This window comes from Cebidichthys violaceus, unplaced genomic scaffold, assembly GCF_023349555.1.
Source record: "Cebidichthys violaceus isolate CVI_PGR_0920_01 unplaced genomic scaffold, fCebVio1.0.p SCAF_21, whole genome shotgun sequence".
NCBI lineage: Eukaryota > Metazoa > Chordata > Actinopteri > Perciformes > Stichaeidae > Cebidichthys > Cebidichthys violaceus.
Window position 1 is genome coordinate 3784404 of NW_027176384.1, and position 25311 is coordinate 3809714.

A 25311-nucleotide genomic window follows, 5' to 3' on the forward strand; every position below is an offset into this window, starting at 1 on the left:
AGTTATGTTTTTGTTGTGCGATTGATTGCCAGTTACATGTTTGGCCCTTCTGGAGTCATCTGGGGACTCGCCTGTGGTAAAGAGGCATAAGTGAGCTCTCTTGAAAATAGAAGTTTCCGAGGCAGGTTGATGGAAAGTGGCTTCAAAATAAAGGCAAACTAAAGTGTGACACTTCATCACAAAATATATCTTGGAAAGTAGCAAGTATCAAAAAAAAAGATGTATTATGTGCACAAGTGTATGAAGGAGAATTTTTCTTTTAAAGAGAGCTGCTCACCACATGTGTGTGTGTGTGTGTGTGTGTGTGTGTGTGTGTGTGTGTGTGTGTGTGTGTGTGGGATCAATGTGTCTTGCAGCTGTCCTCACATGATAGGTCGTACCACAGTGAAATAGATGAGGCCTTCCTCCAAGTCTCAGCCCGACAACAGGGTCACTGTGTTTTGAAACGCTGTGGCATCGCCAACAAAATCGTGTGCCACTAATTAGCAAAAGTGCGTGCTCTAGTTTAACTTCACTGTCAGAAATGGGACAAGATAAAACGGAGGAATCGTCTCCAGAACATTCTGGTTATGTGTGTCTCTCACAGCTTGTAACTATGACTTGATCCACACAACAGGACCCTCCGGAAATGGTGTCGCCGAACTAGGCCAACATACCATAAAGCGTAATGCGGAGCAAAGTGCGATTATAGACAAAAAAAGGCATCTTTTGAGGCAGGCCGACCGCCGGAGGGGAGCAGACAACAGCATTGTGTACCGGAGGTCTAGAAGGCGTGCGCGGTTCTGGGTGGACAAAAGAGAACAGACTGGGTGACTCAGAGGAAATACCTTTCATCCGACTGACGAGCAGCTAAAGAGACACAGGAAGAGGTGAAACTTGAAGAGATAGCACCGCCGGGAGCAGCGGTCACCGAGGGACAGCGTCCAGCCCTGACTCACTCGACCCTGTTGCTCGGCCCACATGCCGTTCTAGTTAACTGGGACAGACGGGACAGACCACCGCTCCGCAGCTCTGTGCTTTGAGGAGGACGGCGGCGAGTGGAAGCCGCGTCACAGCAGGAAGAAGACCGTAATTGGATGTTCCCCTCGTCGCAAAAGAGCGCTGACCTCGGGTCGCGAGAGAGGAACCAGGATGTTGTGGTTTGGCGATGGATCTTTCTACAACTTCTTGGGTGGCTTATTTGACAGCAAGGAAACACCTGTAGTCCACTGAATAGAATACAGACTGCTGCTATTAATATCTCACAAGGTGCTTTCCAACGTGCTCATGGGTGGGATGGTGACATGACATAATATTACCATGTAGCAGTTGGCTTGGAGCGACGTGACACTAGATACCCCTTAGCAGTCGTTGTTGCTTTTATCTGAACAATGTGGCCTGATTTGTTGGAAGTGAGCTCACAGCGCGGTATCTGAGAGCTGTCAGTGCGGGGAGATATCGGTTGTTTGACGGGCACTCTTGTCTCCACCCTCCCGATGGAATAGGATATCAAGGCCCGGTGCCGCTTTTTTTTTTTATATAAGCCGCTCAGTCCGTCCGCTCCGCTGAACATTTCAACAGATGCTCACCAGTTTCCGACCCCGGCGTCGTCTGTCATCTGAAGTGGAGTTAAGACATCAGAGAAGGAAACACAAACATGGCCCTGACCCATGATCGCGCTCACAATGGGACTCCCCCCTCCGCAATAAAATATGATGAACGGTCAGTAACTTCCTACTCAGCCGGGCCAAATGCAACCACAGCGCTCACTGCTCAGACGCAGGGTCCCCTGTTGTACTCTACTGTACATATTTGGTGTGTGCGCGGTCAGGAAACCCCACAAAATGACTATGTTGTATTACGGCATGAGACACCAAGCCTAACCATAAACACGGGCATATGACAGCATGGAAATAGCTTTGAGGAATTCCTTAAGGTTGAGGGAATGCCTAAACTGGGTCCGATGCAGAGCACAGTGAAAGCTTCAGTCTTATACTGCTTGCATCCTAACTAAGTCGTCATAGCAAGTGAACATATAAATGATCATTTAATTATCCTATAATTACACCCAATCTTTGGGCTGACATTATAAACCAAAAGTGACAATGTGGAAATGTTTTGCGCTCTTAACTCAACAATAAATGTTGTCAGGCACATGGAGCCAAAGTGAACAGTCCAGTTATAAAGGAAAGAATACTACTTTGATCACTCCAAAACACACCGATCAAAAGGAAGCAATTTATTTCATGTCTTGACCATGACAGTGTAATAAAGGTGAATGTTTCAGTATAATACGTACAAACTTCTTCATTAAAGGACTTTAAATTGCCATACTTTATCAAAGATACTCTATTACAAACGATAACGCATTACAAGCTCCGCCAATGGCTTGAAATGGAATACACCTCCTGTGTCCTAAGTGGGCGTGGTCATTGCGTGTGTGTCCCCCCCCGTGACTAGTGAATCTACATTCATAAACACAAGTCCAAATGAACATTGCTATGTGACGTGTTCCCCGGAATACATGAACATGAACAATTAACTGTGAATATTGTGTTGTGACATCACATCCCACTGACACCACTACATCCCTCCAGCTAGCACAAGAAACCTACTAGGTTACTGTAATTGGCAAGCTAACTGTAGTTTTGGACAAACTTGGGCTGGAGAAAGTGTACCAATCATACCTCATTGGCAGTAACACAACAAAGGTTATTATTGGTCACTGTTTGATTGGCAGGTAATCACTGGAAATGCAGTACAAGCAGCGATGGGCTCTTGGAAAGATTGAGACTGAAAGCAAAATGTGTTCCTCAGATAACCACTTCAACTGTTTTGAGAAAGGAGAACAAACTGAGAAGTGTGTTTACCCTCACTGCTCCTCTATAAACCAATGTGTTATTCCTTCTTACTCCCTCTTAGCATCAGAGTGGACCCTATTAATTTGCCTCAAGTAGAGTTCATTTGGAAGCCACGGTAAATCATACCAGTGTTTCTTCTGCTCAGAATGCTGTAAAAAGCCGGTGTTTCCCAGAAAGCTGAGCGGCGGAGGGAAGGTGCGTGTGGGCGGACGACAGAGAAAGTTAATTTAGGGAAGGTGGTCGAGGGAGAACCGGTGAATCACCAGCGGGTCGGAGGTCAGAGGTCCATGGGGTGCTGACGTCTCACAGTGGGAGGGTGGAGGGATTTGGGGCGGATGGTTAAATTTAGAAATGACATCACGCTGTTGGGACATCCCTGTCCGTTGTTTCCTCTTGTCTCAGCACATGTAGCGTTTCATTCCGAAACCGTTTAAAGGGTTGTGTTATCTGCCCGTGATGTTTGACAGGAAGGAGGCAATTAATGAGTTACTGTTTTAGGAATGAGTCATCTGGCCTTTGCCAGAGCAACATTATACGCTGATAATGTGTCAGTCTCGTGTTTACAGCTTGTAATGTTGATTGAATGAATGCAGGTTGAAGGTTTGGCAACCTTTTACGACTTGTGACCCCTTTAAATGAAGCTGTGTCCACTTGTGATCCATCCTCAAAGGCTATGACCTGAGCAAAGATGTGATTTATTCTGCTCAGATAGATTCACTTATTATCATTTCAAAGGTCCTGGGAGGGTTGAAGTTCTTTTTCTTGTTTTACAAGGAAAACAAAGAACAACTTGGAGAAGCAGTGTATTGTGTAACAAAAACACACTGGATGTTGTTCTTTCTTATCCTTTTAATTATCTTGTGACCCCATAGATTTATCTTAAGACCCTCGGAGGGGGTCACCGCTCTCAGGTTGGGGACCTCTATTTTAGATGAGTAAAACCCTTTTTTTGCTCAATATATATCTGGACGCTACATCATGTGTCTGCGTTTGCTATGTTGCCCACAAGACAGCAATAAAATACACCGACCTCAATGGGGAGATCCCACACGCCTCACCAATATTTGTTTTGAGCTGCGACGTACTGTTGTTGGGAGTTTTCCCTGTAAAAGCTCTTCTTCTGGATGCCTCAGTGTTTCTGTGGGCACTGATGAACCTTCCCCTGGCCGAGACCAGAGGGCGTGGGCTCGGTCGACCATGATTCGCCAGACAAACCACAGCAGGAGGTCAGTCATCCCACATTCGGAATCCCCCGTTAACCAGACCAGAGACTCTGCACAAACATTCATGCACAGCACGGAAACACAGTCGCGAAACGCAATTGTTTGTCTAGCCGTTAAGAAATTCATAATGGTGTTTAGATAGCTTACAAAAACAGCGTGTTACTTGCAGAGGGGATCTCTTCCCGTTATGAGTCATATCACAAACACTCGAGCCGCTGTTTCTTTTTGTTCCTCCTGAAGCTGTTCATTTCATTTAGAAATAGATACCCTTTGTTGAACTAATGCAAATGCCTTCAGAAATCTGTTTGATCTCATCCCGTTTCTGTTCATGTTGATGGTGTAATACAGTGGATAGATCCTCTCAATATTTCTGTAGAGCAGTGGTTCCCAATGTGAGGGTCCAGACTCCCAGTATGGGGGAATCTAAAGGGTCACGAGATCTGTACTGTTGTAGGAATCCAAAAAACGAATTATGCTGCACAATATTACTTTAGTTTTTGTTGTGCTTTTTAAATCTTTGCTTTTTCCTCACTGTAAAATCTGGATTCCTCTGTTCAAGACACTTCCTTCAGGATATGAATATTTCTTGCTATACTAGTCGTCAAATGGATATTTTTAATAAATATAAAAAGATGAATAAACAGTCACAAATTGCCCCGAATTTCAACAAACTTTTTTTAATTTTTTCAAATTCCATAACATTCTCCAGTAATTGCCAAATTCATATGTGTGTGATGCCTTTTTCAGACCACGATTAGACCACGTGGGCTCATATCTAGAAAAGACTTTGATGGCATTTCGCCAATTTGATCGCACCGTTGCAACGTGATGCATTTAAATGAACACGACTTAGCCTGTTTCTCTTCTAGTTAGTTATCCAAAAACTGTTGCAGCCATCAGCCGATCAGCATGATCATCACTATTTGCATTTAGTAGTAAATCCAGATGGCATTCCTAAACATGTTCTGTCATTGAAATATGCTTGAAGGGTTTTACAGCCAGCCCTCTGCTTATTTATGATAACTAAGTGCATCACAGTCGTTGCTTTAATATCGGTGTACCGTAGGACAGAGCACCACCCATTCCTGCTGCTTGCACTGCCGGTTTAAATGCGGACTAGGTTTGCCACATCCAGCTGTTCCAAAAACATCTTCCTCCTTGATGTTCCTCCTCTCTCCTCCCTGCGTACCGTGTCTTAATTGAAAACAGTGGCGGAGCTGACATTTGGGCTGAGCCCTGTTATGCGCTCTGCAGAAGCCCGCCTCTCCCCTCCCTGCTGTCAAAATAAGTTGCTGACTCCTCTCTACTCCGTGTGCACATTCATGCACTGAGCCTCATCAGCAGCAGGGAGCTGGAACCGTTACTTAATATGCCCTAAAGTCACTGTCACCTTGTGTGTCAGTGTTATCTGTTTTGAAAAATCCGGAATGCAGCTGTAACATTTGCACCTGTTGCACTTGTATGGAGCTGGGCTTATAATGCTGCATTATCATGCAAGGTTTGTAACTACGAGTCCCATAATGCTTCGGCTATAACATAGACACACTTATGGTTTTAGCATTTAAAATGTCTGAACTCTGGAGAGAATAAATGATTTTAACCCTTGGGTCCATATAACATGGTCTACACGTGAAATAAATGGAATGACTTTTGGACCATTCGAAGAGTTTATCTTCCCTCTCTGCTTGTTACTGCTTTTGAAAACAACCCTCAATAAAGCCCAGTTTAACGGTAGCTGAAACAGCACTCCCTCCAGAGTCCCGACATCTGCTGAATGTTACAATGAGACTGCAAGTTCAGAGCACCCAACGTCCTTCACTTCAAGTATTTTCTGTGGAGACGGGATATTGGGGCAGGAAGGAATTACTCAAGGAAAGACTGCGTCGCATGTTTTCTTGGAGACCATGTGGTGACAGAACGGCGACCGGATTGTTGCGCGGCCACTTTGATTTGCGGCAAAAGAAACTGCCAGCGATGTGAGAACCTGACCTCTGACCTCCCTGTGTGTGAATACGTGGTCGCACATACACATGTACAGAAATGGTTTGGAGGAAAAAACACCAGGAACGAATACATTTGAACTCCATCTGCCTCGTTTAAAGGTACACTTATATCGGTGACGTTGCTCCAAGATGCGGGTTTGGATCCATGATTGTTTTCACCAGCATCACTAAGCTGAAAGGATTTGAGCGAATGATTCCATTCAGTCCTCGGATCATGGCACAGGGAATCCAAAAAAACGACACACGATCACCTCATTTCTGCTCAGCCTTTTCCGAGACCTAATGCTGCAGGAGCCCCTGGAAAATGGGAACTGAAACATCACTTTTCCTTTTAGACTGAGAGGAATGTGGCACAGCGTTGATGGGTTTTGCAGGATTGGCTCACCAGAGGCCCGTCTGTCCTTTTTCTTCTGAAGCAGGAATGTAGGTTAGTGAATTGATTAGTGCTAATAAGGCCTGTCCAGTTCCCTATTACAGCGCCACCGCGGAGAAGCCAGACTGAAATAGCTGTGCTTTAGTACAGTCTGGACATGTACTTAACACGGACTTTCAAACAAATCTCTGTTTATTTAAAAGTGGATGGACTAGACTCAAGTAGTGGCTGTGTTCTGTTATTCAATGATATTTTTTAACCATCTGTAATATGAACCACCTGTGAGATCACTGAGATTTTACAAGCTACTCTCTTATAAGATACATTTTTGTCAGAATTTAATAGCATAAAGGGGGATTTATAGTTGTGTGTGTGTGTGTGTGTGTGTGTGTGTGTGGGGGGGGGGGGGGGGGGGTTATGGTATAGTTTAGGAGCTAATCTCTATCAACAGATTCTGCATTCATATGCAAAATGTAACTAACTGTTGCATAAGATATTAGAAGCGTTCTGGTTCATGTTTGAGCGGGCTTTGGTTGAATGCAAGTAAACGGTCCGTGTGGAGAACAAAAGTGGGGGGACGTTATAGCCGAAACACAATCCTGGAACCCACAGGCTGTCGTCTGAACTTGGTACCGGTCGTACACATCGTCGTTCAACTTCAACTCCAATTTTGCTTTTCAAATTGCCAATCGCAGTGTTTAACAATGAGCAACGCACGTTAAAGGAAGTTTTGGCACCACTGCAACCCCAGACATATAGCCCCTTTTGCCCCCAGAGGCTGATCCTTTGTCAAACCGATAGCCGATGGGTTTCCGAGATTGCTTAGGAGCCTACGCATGGAGCCTCCGTAGCTACGCTACAGGCTACGGTGTAGCTAACATGCGGCTCCTGAAAAATGCAACTATACGTGTCAGGACAGAGGCGAATATGGTGGTACCACGTGGAGACCTGTGGTATGTCAGCATGGGCTGCAGTAGAGAGATAGTGACTGAAACAGCAAATATTTACCTGGATATAGCCAGTACTATACTGTGTGTACAGGCCGACATCACTCCATATCACAAAGTAAATAAAAGAAAGTAAATACAGTTACTGTTGAAAGGAATACAATGATGGGGGGTGGCTGTGGCTCAAGAGGTAGTCCACCACTGACAAGGTTGGCGAACTCCAGCTCCTCCTATTCATGGGCAGGACGCTGAACCCACATTGCTTGTGATGGTTGAAGGATGATCCTGAGGGGACCATGAACGTCGATACCAACTTCCATGACAGTCCAAGTAGAAGTCATTGATATTTGAGTCTGGGCCAAAGTGGTGGACCCACCTACTGACCGTCATGATACATGCAGTTTTCATTTTCCCAGAAAGCAAAGACCCTTTCATTAGTGTTAGAAGCATGGAAGTCGTGAAGTTTATGAATCGTTATAGACTGTACAGTCATTTGTTTATTGTACAGTAATGACTGGTTTGAGTGGCAGTGTTCTTCTGTAAAGATAAAGCGCGATACCGTACCATACGTGTCTTACTCTCTCAATCGGCATGTTGTGATGACAAAGCAGGTGGCTTGACTACCAGAAGACACCACCAACCATCCCCGTCACTTCTCCGTCAACACTTCAGTGTTGACGGGAAGCATCCGCCCTAGAATCTTCCATCCTCTGGAATAAGTTGTGTTTTCCAGACAGCTGTCTTCCTCATGGAAATACACTAGAACAGACACTAATGGAAGCCAGATGAGCTTAAATTCCACAACAATAATTACCATGCCCCATTAGAAGGTCTTTACTGTATACACTTTGAACACAACGGGCATCTTTTGTTAGTTGCCGTTTTGGGGCAGATGTTAGCCCCGGGGGGTTACCATGACAACTCGTAAAAGAGTCTGTTATGGGGGCGTATCCAGGAACCACTGTATGTGTCATGCTTATGTCACTCCTAGTTTGGGAACACGTGTAAAATTAGTTTTGTAGGTTTACAGCCTGAGGGATTTAGCCCGCATGTGTTCTGTTCACTTGAAACTCATTTCAGTTCATCTTAAATACAGATTAGGATCAACACATCTCCACCTGTCATTTTTTCACATGAAACAACACAAAAACACCACGAACAGGACAACTATCAGTTGTAATTCGTACCAGATAAGAGTGTCAAGTTGAATTTTTAAATGGTTTTAGGAGTGTGGGAGGTTTGTGAAAAGTGATACCTGAAGCTCACAGTAATGGCTTGTTAACTCTCGATTAAAGGAATAGTTTGATATTTCGGGGAATACACTTTATTTCTCAGAGTTAAAGACAAAAAATTCTGTCTAATAGTAAGAAAAAACAGCACCTCTTAAGATCAATCAACAAAAAGTGTGAAAACACAACCTTCCGCCAAGAAATAGTCTAGTGCGTCACTCCCCGTAAAAAACATAACTTGTTATTTGTAGTCTTTGTTTGTTGATGAAACAAAAGAGATGCAACATGGTGGTAGGGATGTTTTTTTAACTTATACTCTGGATAGCTGCTTATATTTAACTTACAGACATAAAAATTCAAGTAGATGTAGCAACCCGCGGTCATCGCTAAAGATATATATATATATATATATATATATATATATATATATATATATATGTAGCTTGAAATATATCGAACTTATCATAACAAGTTGCAAGTGCTTGATGCTCATCACTGTGGACGTACAATCACAGTGCTGCATGCATCTTTATTGCTCCTTTTTTGGTGGAAGAATAAAAAAAAAAAAAACTCGTTCAAAGTGAAGGGCCACCATTTGACACAACTCAAACATGGATGTGCAACACTTTCAAAGAGAGCTGAATCCATTCCCGTCAGGTGTATGAATCCAGTCAGTAACATAGCCGCTCACTTAATTTTGCAGGCAGGGGGTTTGATGTGGGCAGGCTGTCTTTGGTCCCGCTGCGGTCGGACTCTTGAAAAGGATTCTGGGTCGGGGTACCCTGCTCCCGTCGTCTGCCCAAACCATTGCGCCTCATGTCTTCTCCTTGATGTGGCAGGTTTTGAGTTGCCACTAAAAATTAAGAGATCATAAATGCAGGATGGATGCACCATGTGTTTTGTTGGATAGTGCATGTGCCCCCAAAAAACAATCCCACTCCTTCTGCTCTGAAGTACTGCACCGCTCTCTACACGCTTTTCATTTGAAGGTGTGTGTGTGTGTGTGTGTGTGTGTGTGTGTGTGTGTGTGTGTGTGTGTGTGTGTGTGTGTGTGTGTGTGTGAGAGACCCATTTTTGCCTGGCTTTGTGTTCAATACTTCCCTGGAGTTTTACATTATTTTACTGTAGTATAAGAATTAAATTGGAAATAAACAAAAAGTCTATAATCTGAAGGGACTGATAGTGTTGCAGATTAATTATCAGGCCTGTTTTAGAAATACACACAAATGTTTCATGGTTTTCCTCCGTATTTGTGACACTGTGACAGGCTGTAGTCATTCATTGTAGTGTAGAAGTTAGTTAGTGCAACTGTTGCGATTCCTACAGGTTGCCTTTAGCAGTTGAAAGTCTAAGTTCTATTAAATATGCACTTATCAATACTTTTATATTAACAATATTGTCTTGCATTCACCAGGTGGCTAAAAAAATCACTACTTGTGAATACTAATGTTGCTCCGTGTCTGCTGGATGTTTGCCATAATAATTTGAATACAGTCATGATATTAGTTATTAAAGGTTGTGTTCATAGGTTGTTCTGCTTTCTCCCAAGTAGCCAAAATATCCATTAATTCTGCTTTAAAGCCGTTATGGAAGTACTAGCCCACAAAGCTGGTGTGTGGGATGTGGTTGGTATCATTATGTCTCACCAAATATTCTAATAGCACATGTGAATGCCGATTGGATTAATTTATAGCATTTAAAGCCTCATGCTGCATGTTCCCAGAATGCTTTGTTTTGTCAGTGATACAGCTTTATATACTGTATGTTAGAATGTTAGCTCAATCAATGGCTTCTCTTATCTGCAGAGGAAGATTGAATGATTTGATCAAAAGCTCCAAAAGAGCTACTAAAAGGAACTTTTCATAATTGTCAGATAGTGTGGATTTTTTTTTTGTGATGCACCTGGTTTGGACCCACAAACAGACCTGTAGACACTCACACCTTGGTCCCCTTGAGTTTAAAATGTTCACTGTGGGATCTGCAGACTTCCAGTCTACTATGGGTGAACATTTTGGGGGATTGGAATGTCCCATGGAGGTGTCTGGCTGTTAGGGAAGCATGACTTACCTCAGACACCGACCTGAGCGACAGTCCCATACTTAACATACACTGTCAGAAGGAGGGGATGCGTGTGGGCGCGGACGGGCTTCCCTGAACTATTTCCATCACGTGCCAGGCCTTGTCGTCTGGCGCGTTTGCTGAAAATGAAGGGAAGCCTGTGTGTTAAGAAACGAAACCTAGACTGGTGAAATCACCCACCATATAATTAGCTTTTTCAGCATGTGACGACTTCGTAACGTTTTTACCACACTGGATGCCTTTTACAGATTTCTGCTGGGAACAAAAGGCAGAGTGGATGAAACGGTAAGCTGACGTTTTCAAAAACCAAAATGTTCCACATCTAAGGGCTCACGAGCGCTCATGGCCACCGAGGCCTTTTTACGGATGGAAACTTGTTTTGTTGAACAATCACTGTAAAATGAAGACTCTAACCACAAAGTAGCCTGCCTCATGTCTGAAGAAAAGACTCCAGCCACAGTTCACGCCAGTGACACAGGATGTTTTATAGCTTTATTTTATAGCTGGAATCTCCAACAGACTAAATGCCCCAATCCCCATCATTTGATGACAAAATAAATCAAGCTGTAAACAGGGGATTCGCTTTCTTAGCTTATTAATCTGTTTTTCTGTTGAAGTATAAACTGCACCACAGGTTTATAGAAATTAGCTAATGATACAACTATGTCTTTTTAAATAAACTTAGTGTTTAGAGTGCTGCATGAACGAGTTTTAAAATCCGGAAATGAGTTAGCATTTTTGCACTTCCTGTTCCTTCGCCGCAAAGTCAATTGTTTTTTTTGTTTTTTTTAATGTAAGGTTGAAGAAACCAGTGAGATGCTAACTTCCGGGGTTGGCCTACAAAAATATGTCAACCCTGCAGTAATCTATTAGCACTCCCCTTAGTGAGCAAGCTAACGAGCTTGCTATCTGACAGCCAGCAAGTTGGCTAGCTCATATTTTTTTTACCCCTTCAATTACTCTTTAATGAGTGAAATGGTGTACAACACTGAGAACAAATTGTCAGTGGGGAGTAAATGGCACAGATTGGACTAAATAGAAAGTACTATTATGACCAGCATGTTCCCGGCTTGCTAGGTTGTTAGCAGTAAGTTTGCTAGATACAGTAGTTCACCAACTTTCTCTACAAGTAGTTCCAATGTCACCAATATACTAGAACGACATGTTTCTGGAGGATGAATTTAGCCACTTTCCTATGTGACCAGGCAATAAAACAGCCAAAATGCAGACTCTGGAACAGCCTGAATGACCCTGCAGACAGTCTGACTCATATGGTGTCAAAATGTCAGGGATTACTTCAACTTTATGGCTTCCATGTGATCTAACTAATGTAAATGTTCTTGGACTGAGGCAATCTTATGTTTATGTTCCATCAGAAAACAACAGTGAGCGCATGTCTCCGTCTGACACTCCGGTTTCATCAGGGACAGAGGATGTGGTTGTCTCTCCCCAACATGCACAGTGTCTGCCGTCATTGCCACACTGATGGGAATGACTGGGAGGAACGTGTCCAGACAGAGTGGGTGGCTTTCGGCCCCTTCCACCCAAAAACACTCAAACGCTGTTGCGCTCTTCTCAGATACTTGCGAAAAACCTCAGGCAACTTATCATTGGTCATGTGACGCACACATGTAACTCTGGTAGTAGTGTGGGACTTCTGACTGGCCTCTTATAGCTTACTTTGTAAAAACACGTGGATTGCGATCTCATTTTGTTGCAAGCAATCAAACCAACTTAATTCCTACTATTTATAAGGCTTCAGACACACTCGTGGAGTTTATTTTGTGTCACATTCACAGTAGTAGCTGTGTTGAGTCTCTTTTTATTTTATTAATCTGTCTCTTGTGAGTTCACTATCTTCATGGGGGTGTAAAACTAAATTCTTACAATGTTGCTTTAATAGTAAGTTAGACCTTTGCTTCTGCCAGGCCTATGCTGTCTTCTTGCTTGTGTCAGAGACTTTTTGACTTCAATCTGTTCTTCAGCGATGACACAATCCGGCTTCAATCGTTCGATTGAAGCCGGATTGTGCTGGTCTATAATATCTCTCTTCTTGTCTTGCCTGTATGTTAATTAAGAGTGCTTTGAATTCTACACTGTTGAGCTAAAATAGCTGTAAACCCTCCCAAATTCCATAGGCCTCTTTAGTCCCTTTTACTCACAATGTACAATGTATACAGTTTTTCTATTGTGTAATTCTACCTGACCCCAGATCTACTGTGTGGTAATTGAATTAAACACACAAAAACAATTCTTATCTGATGATGTGGTGATTAAACACTAAAGAAAACATACTTAATGCTATTATATTCCATTTCTCCCAATAGATCCCCCTAAATGCTACACACTGGCCCTTTTGCAAAAACAGTCTTCTGTAAATGTGAAGGCAATTTGAATTATGTGCATGATGGCGGACTCCGCCACTAACAAAGACAAATATTATATAAAGAGGTAAGAGAATGTGGCTCTTCCAAACAGTATCAACAGTATTGTAACTTTTGAACCTGTTTTTATTGTTTCATTTCAATCGCGTGTGCCAGAGAGCACAGAGCAAAAACACTGTCACTATGACTATTGATATCTTAGTAATGATTTTGTTATCAGTTGTAAAATTTGAATTGTAATTCAAATGTACTATATTCTCCCATTTGGCATTTCCAAACTAAATTGTAACTTGTTAGTAAATGCTCCTCACTTACACTACAACATTTGAGAGTGGATCACCAAGTTGACGTCTTGATACAGTCTCGCCTCCTTTCTGTATTCTGGCACTTGTGAAGCGATAATGGAGACAATTAGAGCACACTTTATCTTGGCAGCGTGTCGGCCAGGCCTGCGCTGTCGAAACCTGTCAACAGAATCGCCGCTCACGCCCTTGAGCGGCACGATTCCTCTTCAAGGCTCTGCGCAAAAAAACAAGCTGACAGTAACTTTAGGATGTACGGCCCTGTCAGCTGTCGGGGAGGGTTTTGGCTGAAGTGATAGCAGCTGTTTGGGCGTTCTCTTCCTCCTCGCAGGTCGGAGCCTACAGTATATCTCCACACATGATTTGGCCTCGTGCCTCTGGTCTGAGCTTTATCTCTTGCCGTGTTTATTTTATCGCGGGCTTCACCTTGAGGTGCCTTGCGGAGATTATCGCTCTAGACTTTGTGTAAACTTTGAGATTCTTACATCGACATGCCTTTGTGAAACATGCATGAAAGCATTCTTAACTTTGCTCTTCAATGGTCAGATCTGTCTAAAAGTATACCTGAAACCCACACTGAAGGTGCAAAACCTTGTGTATAGAAGTGTTTGTGCAATATTTCGATTTTAGCACCAATGAAGTGCTGTTTACTCTTCATCATAATTGCTACAAACTTGACCGAAGAGCCCCTTAGATAACCTGGCATTGCTTCTCAAGAGCTATTACATACAAGAGTGGGGGAAGTGCTTTTGAAACTGGAAAAGTCCCTCTTAAATTACACCCCATTTACAATCATATCAGTGGATTTATCAAAGGGGCGTTTAAACCACAGGGAGGTTTGAAGTAATCTGTTGATGTTCCATCCACTTTAATTCTACAAACTATGAGAAATGGCATGTTTGCGGCCTGCCGGGTTCGCCCAAACCCATCCCAATGAGCCGCGGTCTTCCACCCAGCTTCCCAGAACCTCGTTCTTTTGTGTAATAAACCAACATTCTTCCGACTCCACCTCATGCCTCCTAAACCGAGCAGCTTTAGGTTCAGCAGGATGGCACGAGAGCCAGTGTGCTTCTTTACGAGGCCACGGTTCTGGACACTTCAACGTATACATCTGAATATGTCGCAAAGGAAATAGTTTTTCCACTTTTGGCTGTCTCTCAAATGTGGTGTTCACCACACGTCTGTCTTACTGTATATTTAGAACACCAAGTACAGTTCTGAATGTTCCCACTTTTGTTCCCAAACAGTTGATACCAACGATCCCTGAGCTTCCAAGCTTTAATATGCAGGTTCTAATCTTAAGGTCAAAGACGGTTTAAAGCATTTTAATCCATGTTTTGTCATTCTTCTTCTAACACATTGACATTTGCATTTTTATTTAAAGCTGTGAAATCAATATTTTTATATTGAGCGTTGTAGCATCTTTCAGCTCATTGTTTTGGGGTTTTTTTTGCCCTCAACTTTGCTGTTTCAGCTCTCATTGGGGTTGTTTTTTTTAAGAAACAAGCGTTTTTCAAACTCTGATAAACCAACTGTAAGCTAACTGCCCAGCGCCAAACACCTACCGAACAAAAAGTTAGCATTTAGCATTAGCACATAAAGAGCCATATTTTTTCTTCATGCAGGAAAAAACCGAGCTGAAAGAAGAGTGAATATTGGACTTATCAGGAAGCACAAGTGAATGCAAATTTTGCTCTGTGTTCACAGCTTGCTCTCAGCTATCCTCAAGTGGCTCAAAGAAATCAGTTGAAGCATGTTTAAGAGGACTTAAATTGAAGAAGTGCATTCAAAAACCTACATATGATTTGTTTGTGGCTCAAGAATTGTGGTCTTTTCTTCTCTGGCACTCACTGTGTAGAGGAGTGCTATTCAAAATCCTCCACCCCAACCCAGCTTTGGAAAGACAAAGGTTATCACACCCAGCTAATAATCTGATGTTCTTGTCTGCAGGTTACAACCCCTTCCTACCCTGTGGTGGTCAAGATGGGGCACGCTCATGCCGGCATGGGGAAGGTGAGTTTCTTTTTCTTGAAATATATAAAAAACTCATTTATTTGTTGTTTTATCTCTGTCATGACCCAAAGTTCAAATCCCAGACTTCAAAATTCCCCTCAAACCTCGACCTCAGCTGTAATGCCTGACGTCCAAGTAGCTACATATATAGCGGATAAATATGAGAGTGGTATTAATCTGCTCATCTGTTTTCTCTCCCAAAATGTCAAACTATTCCTTTAAGCCAGGAAGACTTTTAAAACCCAAAGATCTCCACCTTTTATCCACTCAGATTACAGGCTCACACTCAGATTTGTCTAGAGTCCAGTCGTGCAAATCAAACATGTGATATTATCACGACAGCTTTGACTGGTCTGCGGTTCAAAGAGCAGGCGAGAGATGGGAAACCTAAACCCGTTTGTTCCAGCTCTAACAGACCAGTGCTGATCTTTATAAGCAGTCATGATGGCCCAATCACAGCTACGATCAGGCTGTAGAGCCAGTTCACTCTCACTGACTGGATATCTGATTGTCACAAAGGCAGAGGAGCACACAGACGGACTGATAAGGTCTGAAAACAAGCCGCTGGTGGCTTCACTTTTGATCTTCTCTTACACAACTTTTCTGCCCAACTAACGGTTTCAGAAGATCCAACAGGATTGCTGGAAATAACTGTAGAATGACGTCTATCATCTCTGTTGATTACATAGTTAGCAATGAACGGTGAAGGGAGATTGTTTCCAAAATGAGTAAAGCTTTTGATACAGCAATAACAAAGTTCACACGCTTATTCTGCCCAACACAAATCTCTTTCTCTCTCCCACCAGTTATTTGGATTCACAGGGTGAGACACTTCATATATGTCTTTTCCCCTCGCCTGTCTGGTTGGGCTTGGTTTCCTGTTCAGGGGCCAGACAAGCTATATAGAATTTCCCATAAGGCTTGAGGGGAACTTGGCAGGCCCTTGTTGAGCAGGACCTCGTTTAACCCCTCAGACCTCACAGAGCTCTGAGAACGGACAGCAACATGTGGGATTTAGGTCATTGCTGTTTTTATGTGTTTGCTTTTGACAGACACTTGTAATTTTTTTTGTAAGTGGCTAAAAAATATATATATTAATTAGCATTTCTAGCTTGCTGATAACACAGCTTGCTGATAACACATTTAATATAATATTATATTAATAATATTAATAACACATAATATTATAATCAACCTTAACTTAAAGGTGCTACAGTCTAAATCATTACCACATTATTTTTGCTCCATTATAACGATTAAAGCAAAAGTATCTAACTTTTGATCAGAAAAACTTTAAGATAAATTTCCTCAAAAAATGGAATAAATAGAAAGTTGAGCTCAGAAGCAATAAAACACCCTCACTCAATTTGATACATTCAAGGCTTTTTTACTGCTACAGCCTCACATGGTCTGGTATTACCAGTAGTGTAGGAGTCTAATTTTACCAAACTTTAAATAGAGATTTCTTTATAGGTGCCATTACTGAGTCAGTTCAATAACTTAATTAATATTCTCTATCTCACCAGGAGACATGTTTGTCGTTTCATGCTTGTGGTTTCATTTCACTCGCCTAAAGATGACGTGTTAAAGGCAACTCACTCAAGAAATAGTCCGTCTCTGTTGATAATTAAAGTAGTCTGTTGATTTCCTCTTCCTAAGGCTGCCATCAGCAATGCAGCGCAACAGAGTCCCAGAGTAAAGTGTGTATATGCACATTTTAATAGGGTATACATATTAAATTTGGCGACTCATTTGTCATGTGACAAACATATTGACGTACCAGTAGGAGAGTGAAGCTTTATACCCAATTTTCCCATTACGTAGTTTTAAACCAGCTCTGCAATTGAGCTAGTATGTCATTTAGTCTGGACACTGACCAGTATGACATGACTTTTTTCCACCAGGTGCTGTCCTTCATCTCTATGCCAATGTTTCACCTTCTCTGGCGTACCTTTTTACTTTCTGCTCACATCATTTTCGGTTTGTTTGGTTTCTCCGAGGAATTGTGTAATTCCTGCGTGCTTACAGCTCAGAGCTGGACGTGCCACTAGCTGTCAGGTTCTACCTCTGGAGCCATGTTGTGAACTGTGAGTCACTTCCCTTAAATCAGTTGACTTTGTTGTTTCAACTTCTGCCAGTTTACTGTAAACAGGCAAGATGCAGTGTTCAGCCTCAATGCTTTAGTCACTCTATTAACATCACTCAAGATTTAATTTGTAGTGCATACACCTAACTTTATGTAATTTATAATATATATGATTACAATTAACAATGATACAGCTAAATTAAAAGAAAAAAACTGAAACAAAAGAAGCCTTCTGGACAACCTGAGTGACCTTATGAAAGTATACATCACTGTCCATTGCTAAAGCAATGCTATGTGGCTTTTAAAAGAAGAAATAACATTATTTTTCTTACAAATGAAACATTGAATTTAATACAATCAACTCTGCTACTGCCTTGGTCTGGTGTGACCACTAGCTAACGTTGGCTAATGTTAGCTAATCTTAACAAACTTAAGGTAGATGGTTCCGTGTAACCCATACTACTAAATTAGCTTTGTCAGTTTATTGCCCTTCTTTTGCTTTTGTGATAAAATATACCGTAGCAGTCGCACAAGTGTAAAAAGGTTATAATATCAGCAAACTAACTCGGTTTCACAGCAGTATCTAAAGTATGCTAACATTAGCCAAAATATGATATTGGCTATACAAGACCTAGAAACACTGTAGCAGAAAAACACCCGAGTGTACTGGAAGAACACAGGTGGGTATTATTTTCGACCAATTCAACTTTGCTTTTTTGCCCTCTCTAAACAGTCTAGCTTTAAGCTCAGTTCATAATTACTTTGATGTATTTACAGGGCCTACATGAAAACTCAAGCCAATAAAACCAGTTTACGAGTGATGTCACATTGGTTTAACACGTTCAAATTCCAACCAACTTCATTACGTTTGTCCAGAAACATTTCAACAAGTGACAAGCTGATAATGCCATTTCACAGCAGCTGTTAGCCAGTGGTACCCTCTGCTCGTATGCTAGCGAGGGCGCTTCCACAAGTTATATTTAGGACTTACTACTAAGCTGACATGATCCAAAACTCAAAATGAATCAGACAGTGAATAACGTAGAGACACGCTAGAGTGTGTACTGTCACCGCTGTACTCTTGGCTTCAACACTAAGATAAATAGTTCTTACTGTAGATTTAAAGTATGTACATGTGACAAGTCCTTTATCAGCTTTAGAAATTAAATATTTCTACTTGTCTGCCCTCTGAGCTCATTTAAGAGACTAATGGATTTAGTTGTGGTAGAACAGATTTTTATGTGGGTTCCAACCGTTTTTCTTTTTATCACCCATCAAAGTGACACATTTATTGGACCACATTAACCATCAAAGTTGCCCGCCCTTCTTTTTAACATTTATACCTACTTTTATTGTCTTGGTACCAATCGCCGCTTTTGCTCAGTTCTGCTTTATTTGTTTTCCCACCGTCTGTTCTCTTGTTCAGTATTTGGTGAGGGTAGCACCACTTTTAAAAGGCTCTTTGGGATTTCTTTGTTCCACCCGGACAATTTGTATTTCTTGTTTGTGTGTGAAAGTTCTTAAAAGTTTAAACACTTATAAACGCACTATTATGATGTTTCATGGGACCTCACAAATTGTGTCTAATTTTCATTTGCGCGTTCCATTTGATTTTGCACAACTTTCTTTTATGTCGATCTACCAGTGAGATGGTACTCTGAACCTTTGACTGTGTGCAAACCTTTTATTCTCATGTTCTACAAAATCAGAGAGTCATGCAACTTACATGGAGCTATGGCATTGACCTAACTTACTGTATGTTATCATATGAGGCAAAACTATTGTACCCTGTACATCCCTAGAAAGGACTTGAAGCCTAGTTTAGATCAACAGGCAACTAACAATCACATTTCCATACCATTTCAGAGTCAGTTGATGAACTTTACACCAACTAAGTTCACTTAAACTCACCTTCAGATAAGCAAAACACAGTGACGAGTTGAAACCCCAGGGGGACAAAAACCAGGGCTTCCTGGTTTCTCTATCTGGTTTGACCTTTTCTTTTCATGAACTGGGATGCTACCAGTGAGAGGGATGGCGACGAGTGAGTGGAAGCTCTGGACTGAATGATTTTGCATCTCAGACACCGGGTTGTGACAGTTTGCCATATGTTAAAGGTGATTAATGAGTTTGTCCTCCAAGATGGCCCATTTCCCATGACCTGATGGAATACACATCATAAATCCGTGTATCTGTCACAGCTCTGCCCCTTCTCTCCTGTCATTCTATCTCTCACTCACTTAATCAGCTCATTCAGTGCACCTGTTAGTCACACCCACCTCATCAGCCCAATCACTCTCACCTGCTCTCTCTGCTGCACCTACTATTTAGACCCCAGTCTCACACAAACTCGCTGCCAGGACGAAGAATGGCGTGAGTGTTGCAGGGCACTATTGAGATTTCTTAAAGAAACGGGATTAGACCGTAGAATTTAGTTGTTAGCAGGTGTTGATTAGGTAAATATTATTAGTAGTATTATGTATTTATTTATTTATGTGTTTGAATTTATTTAATTATTTATTTTTTTTTTATTTTATTTTTTTTATTATTATTATTATTATTATTATTATTATTATTATTATTTTTTTATTATTTATTTTTTTTTTTTTTTATTTTTTTATTTTTTTTTTTATTTTTTTAAGAACAGTAATGAAACTTTTACTCTGAAACTGCACACTCCGGTACAGTAGGTGGCGGTATGCACCTATTCAAGTTGGTTGCGACCCGCCAATCAAATTTAAAGAAGAAGAAGAAACTCACTGCCAGATCGTTCTCAGCTTCTATACCAGACCTTCCAGCGTTTTCCCTTGGACTGATTTCCCGTTATCGACCCTGCCTGTCTTGGACTACCCTGCCTTGCCTCTGCCCCGGTAATTCACTCTGCCTTCTGTCCCCAACCACGAGAGCCTGCCGCTGTATTCCTGTGAAGATTCAACCTGTTGTGTGTTACAAAGAAATTAAAGCTTTGATTCAAATCATCCCTGGTGTTTGTCGTACTCCTTCTGGGTCCTTACTACACCCGTTACAGTATCAGTGTATTTGAATAAAACAAAGAAAAGAACACCACCTAACATCCATAGATAATCCAAAGAAGACTTCAGATTAAGGCCAATGAGAGCCTCTGTGTCCAAGATCCTCCTGTATTTTTACCTTTACTCTATCTTGGAGACAACGACTGAGAGGCAGCTAGTTTATTTCCTATGTTTCGATGTCACACCTCATCTTTACCCAATTATGCAAGAGTTACAGTGACTAATACCTTTTGAGTTTTATGTAAGAGCCATGTTCTGTGTTGCTGGGTTCCCATCATGTCGCTCCCCCTCAGTCTAATCACTTGATGGGAGTGAGGTGACGTAGCTCAAAGCCGCCCCCGGCAATGTTTCCATCCAGAGACCCTTCATTATCCTGCCAGTGTACAAGTGTAACATTCCTGTGGGATTCCAAGCGGCCACCACCAGCTTTTTAATTAGCCGCTCACTAACGAGTGGTGTCTCTCCCACAGATCAAAGTGGAGAACCAACAGGACTTCCAGGACATCACCAGCGTGGTGGCTCTGGCCGGGACCTACGCCACCACCGAGCCCTACGTCCTGTCCAAGTACGATATCCGCATCCAGAAGATCGGCAACAACTACAAGGCGTACATGTAAGAAGTTTCACACCACCAGCATTGCACATGGGACAGTAGGGGCCGACGAGGTCAAAGAGCATCAACAGACAATTTAAATTGATGGTGATATCATATGGCGATATGAATACATTTATAATTATATCAGCCTATAATTCAACTAGCCGAGTCGAACAAGATAATGTCAACATAATTATGAATTGAAAGTGTAATTTAAAAAAAAATTCTAAATAACTTTGAAAACATTCTGTAGCTGAATCCAATTTCTTTCAAATTTCAAATCATTGTAGAGCTCTCATTTAATGTTATTTTAATACACATGAGTACATGTACATTTTCGACAATACAAACATCTTTTTGAGTTACATGATCTTGACATTAGATCACTTAAAGGTGCTTTGCGTTTAATTGAGAGAAAACAACATGGTGTAGGATCTTGATGCTTGTCTATTCTTGGTGTTACGGTACGGGTGCTTTGAGCGGCCAAAAAGTATGATGAAAGACCCATATATCAGCAATAACTTCGATAATGTGATATATATAAGTAAAAATGACATATTACAGATTATATCACATTATATTACACATATCGCATCCAGTCATAATCAAAATTGGAGTTATTGTACTGTACTTTTTTATGTATCTCAAAATGGAGCTCTGAAGTTAAAAAGCAATTAAATAATCCTCTTTGACCTGTCATAAAAAAAACTTCGTAGGTTAGTCTGCTTCAGGATCACCCTGACTGTCTATGTCAAATTTCATCTGATCGTACGGTAGACTTTTGAAAAATTTCAGGTCTTCAGTCGCTCCTTCCGTCCGGGAACTGACTTAGTCCAGTCTTTGGTCGTCACGTCACGTCAAAGCACGTCACGTCACGAGGAAGGCTGATTCATTTATCTGTGTTTTTCTTTGATTTGCAGGAGAACGTCCATCTCTGGGAACTGGAAGGCAAACACAGGCTCTGCCATGTTGGAACAGATCGCAATGACTGACAGGTGAGCTGACTCGGAGACACTCTGGCTAAGTGACGACTACCTGATGTGTCTTTCATACCCTCAAAGACGTCTCTGTTTACGCTAAATCTCACATCTATCACTTCCACATAGCTACGCAGCTTTTATGTACAGATAACTGAGTTTTTTATTGTTGTTATGTTATTATTGTCATATTATTATTATCATTATGTTTTGGGGTTTTCCATCCGTCCATCCATCTGTGCGTACGTCCTGAACATCTCAGGAACACTTGGAGGGAATTTCTTCAAATCTGGCGCAAACCTCCACTTGAACGCAAGATCAAAACTGATTAGAATCTGGTGGTTAAAGATCACGTGAGAAGTTCATATACTAATTAGGACGATCTCACACAAATTTCTCATAGGATAAAATTATTAAGTCATGATATTTTGGACTGACATGGATGTAAACTGTAACTGTATACATACTGTACAACCGCGAAGCCATAGTTCTAGATTTAGAGAATTCTAGTTGAAGGTTATTTGTAACTTTGAGCCATGTGAAGTCCAACCCACCCTCCATGACATCTCCAGAGAGTATTGGGTCTTCAATTATAGGTTTATCAGTTACTGGTGTCACTGTGTTCCAGATATCGGCTGTGGGTGGACTCCTGCGCGGAGATGTTTGGTGGCCTGGACATCTGTGCGGTGAAGGCCGTCCACGGAAAAGACGGCAACGACTATATCATCGAGGTCAGTTTGTCTTCACAATAATCCCCAAAACAAAAAAATATAGACAGAGTTTTAAGAAAAAGAGACTCGCTATCAAAAATACCTAATATTTTGCATCTTTAGTATTTACAGAACACTAAAGTCTATCTTACTGTGTGCGATCAGAATTTATTTGCACCGTATCATGTGTGGACTGGCCAATTCAGTGAGAACGTTACCCCGGATTCAGTCTCCTTCCCTGCTGATAATATTTCGATGGTGAAAGTCAACAGGGATAGGGTGTAGCCAGACTTGATGGCACATGATCAGCAGAGCCATGAAATAATGATTAGTCTGTAGACCAAACACAGGCAGGAGAGCGAAAACATCGGGAGTCGGCGGTTGACTCACCGACATTTATTTAGGGTCCACTGGCAAAGTTTGGCGTCTCCTCGTGCAGTTTCCGGTTTGTACACAAACAAAGTGGCTGCTGCTTGACCTGACACAGACAATTTGATGGAGGTTTTCCTTCATTCAAGGCAGTTGTGTCATTCCCCAATGGGACGAGTGCGGCAGTAACGCTGCCTGGGACAGAGATCACTTCACACTGGGGCCTCCTATGCTGTGAATTAAAACAACTGCTAATGAATCGTAGCATTGCCTTCAAAAGTCCTCGCACGGGAACGACTGAATAGGATGATTCATTGGGGGGGGGGGGATTTCCTTTTAGGATTATACCCAGGAGAGAAGAGAAATAGTTCTGTAGTCAGTTCTGTTTTTCCATCGTGGCCTTCTACGTCTTCAAATCTGAGGAAACAGGCTGGTCGGGGACGTCTGATGTGCCCGTATTTAGCTCGCGACCATGACATCACACTTCTCTCTATCTACACGCTGGGTGAGGTCAGCAGTGAGAAAATAAGCCTCTTTTTTTAGACTCAATCTCAGGAAATATCTCCCAGCTCCCCAGAGATGCGTACTCTTATAGCCAGACTGGTGACACAGTCGAGTAACAATGTTCTCTCCGACGAGCATCACTTCCTCCTCCTCGTCCTCGTCCTCCTCCTCGTCCGCTCTCTCTCGCTGTCTCCCTCTAACCCTTCAGTGCGATGGAATTTAATTAACCACGACAGGGAAGAGCTGCCGGTCCATCACAGTGGGAATCTGTTTTTTGTCCCAGACAAAGACATCAGCCACGACACCTCTCCCGAATGAAAAGTAATGAGCTGCTCAGAGGCACTTCATTAACAGTTTACCGCAGCCGGTGTTAACTTGGAGCAAACTCCGGCTTTGTGTCCGTTCACTGAAAACGTGGAGAAACAACGGAGGAGGCTGTGTGACAAGACACGGTGTGACACAGCAGCTTCATGTCAACATGACATGACGGTAATTATACAACACGACAATATGACAGTAGAGAACAGGCATGACGTGATGCAACAACAACTTGGTGATGTGAATTCATACACAAGAGTGACGTGACATTGGCAATCCCGTCACTTTCCATTTAATGCTTTCATCAGGTCAACATTTTGATTTGTCCAAAACTTCCAACACTTGTCAGCCTACCTGCAAAACCTCCCATCATGCTCAGCTGTATTTTGTGATCAGTGCAGATTAGCAGAAGTTAGCATGCTAACAGACTAAACTGACCATTTGAAACATTACATATGTTAAAGATCAACATGCTAGCATTGTTAGTGTGAGCATGTTAGCATGCTAACTTCAGACAATGCTAGCTTTCCAGAGCTTCTAGTGTGTGTGCTGCTAGCATTGCCACACAAAGTCTTTTCGTATGCATTCAACAAAAATCATTGCACACCAAAGAGTCCATTTTAATATCCTATTCGCTGTGAAAATTTGCAATACAATGGATAGCGCTAGTCTCAAACGGGGCTAATGAATAAAGGACATTAGCAAGAAGCTGTTGTTTAGCTAACTACAGCACAATGACTACGGTCTAATCTGTCATACATCCTATGTTTTTGCTACCTAATCTAATTTTGTTGTTTAAATTCCGCATCTCTGTATTTCATAGTTTATTTGTCGTACAGAGCTTTGTCCTGGGAGATTGTTTATCAGATGCCATTTTAGAGATTTTTTTTTTTAACTTGTTCTGAAAACTTAAATGACAGATGAAATTCTCAGAGTGGGTGTGTAAACATGATTGACACAATGAGTGGTCGTATTGGAAAAACTCAGACTTAGTGTGCAAAGGCCTGTAGCGTTATAAAAAGGTTTAGATATTGTTGTGACATGACATTATTGTGCTTTTTACTATGTTTACTTGACGGATACCGTTGCTAGTTACTTTAAAGACGATTCTGGATTTTACATACCAAACACAAGATAAACCTCTAAAATATGATGCTTATCATTTAAATACACTTTAATTCATCACTAATAATAATCCAGTAATGCATGATGATACAACACTTTGCTAGGTGCCATTTCGTAACCTTATTTTTACTTAAGGACATTTTGCTGATCATGATTCCTTCCAAAATTATGAATGCATTATATCAACAGAGAGTGACAATTT

General features: G+C 41.7%; 1 protein-coding gene across 2 annotated transcripts in view; it reads left to right on the forward strand.

Annotated features, from left to right (window-relative positions):
• Positions 1 to 25311, forward strand: part of syn3 (synapsin III) — a 93907-nt gene that overhangs the window by 62754 nt on the left and 5842 nt on the right. For both annotated transcript variants that reach the window (XM_068716965.1, XM_068716964.1), the window contains 4 exons: positions 15331 to 15393; positions 20982 to 21124; positions 22027 to 22101; positions 22712 to 22814. In XM_068716965.1, the coding sequence (XP_068573066.1) occupies positions 15331 to 15393; positions 20982 to 21124; positions 22027 to 22101; positions 22712 to 22814 (384 nt within the window). The remainder of the gene's footprint in view (positions 1 to 15330; positions 15394 to 20981; positions 21125 to 22026; positions 22102 to 22711; positions 22815 to 25311) is intronic.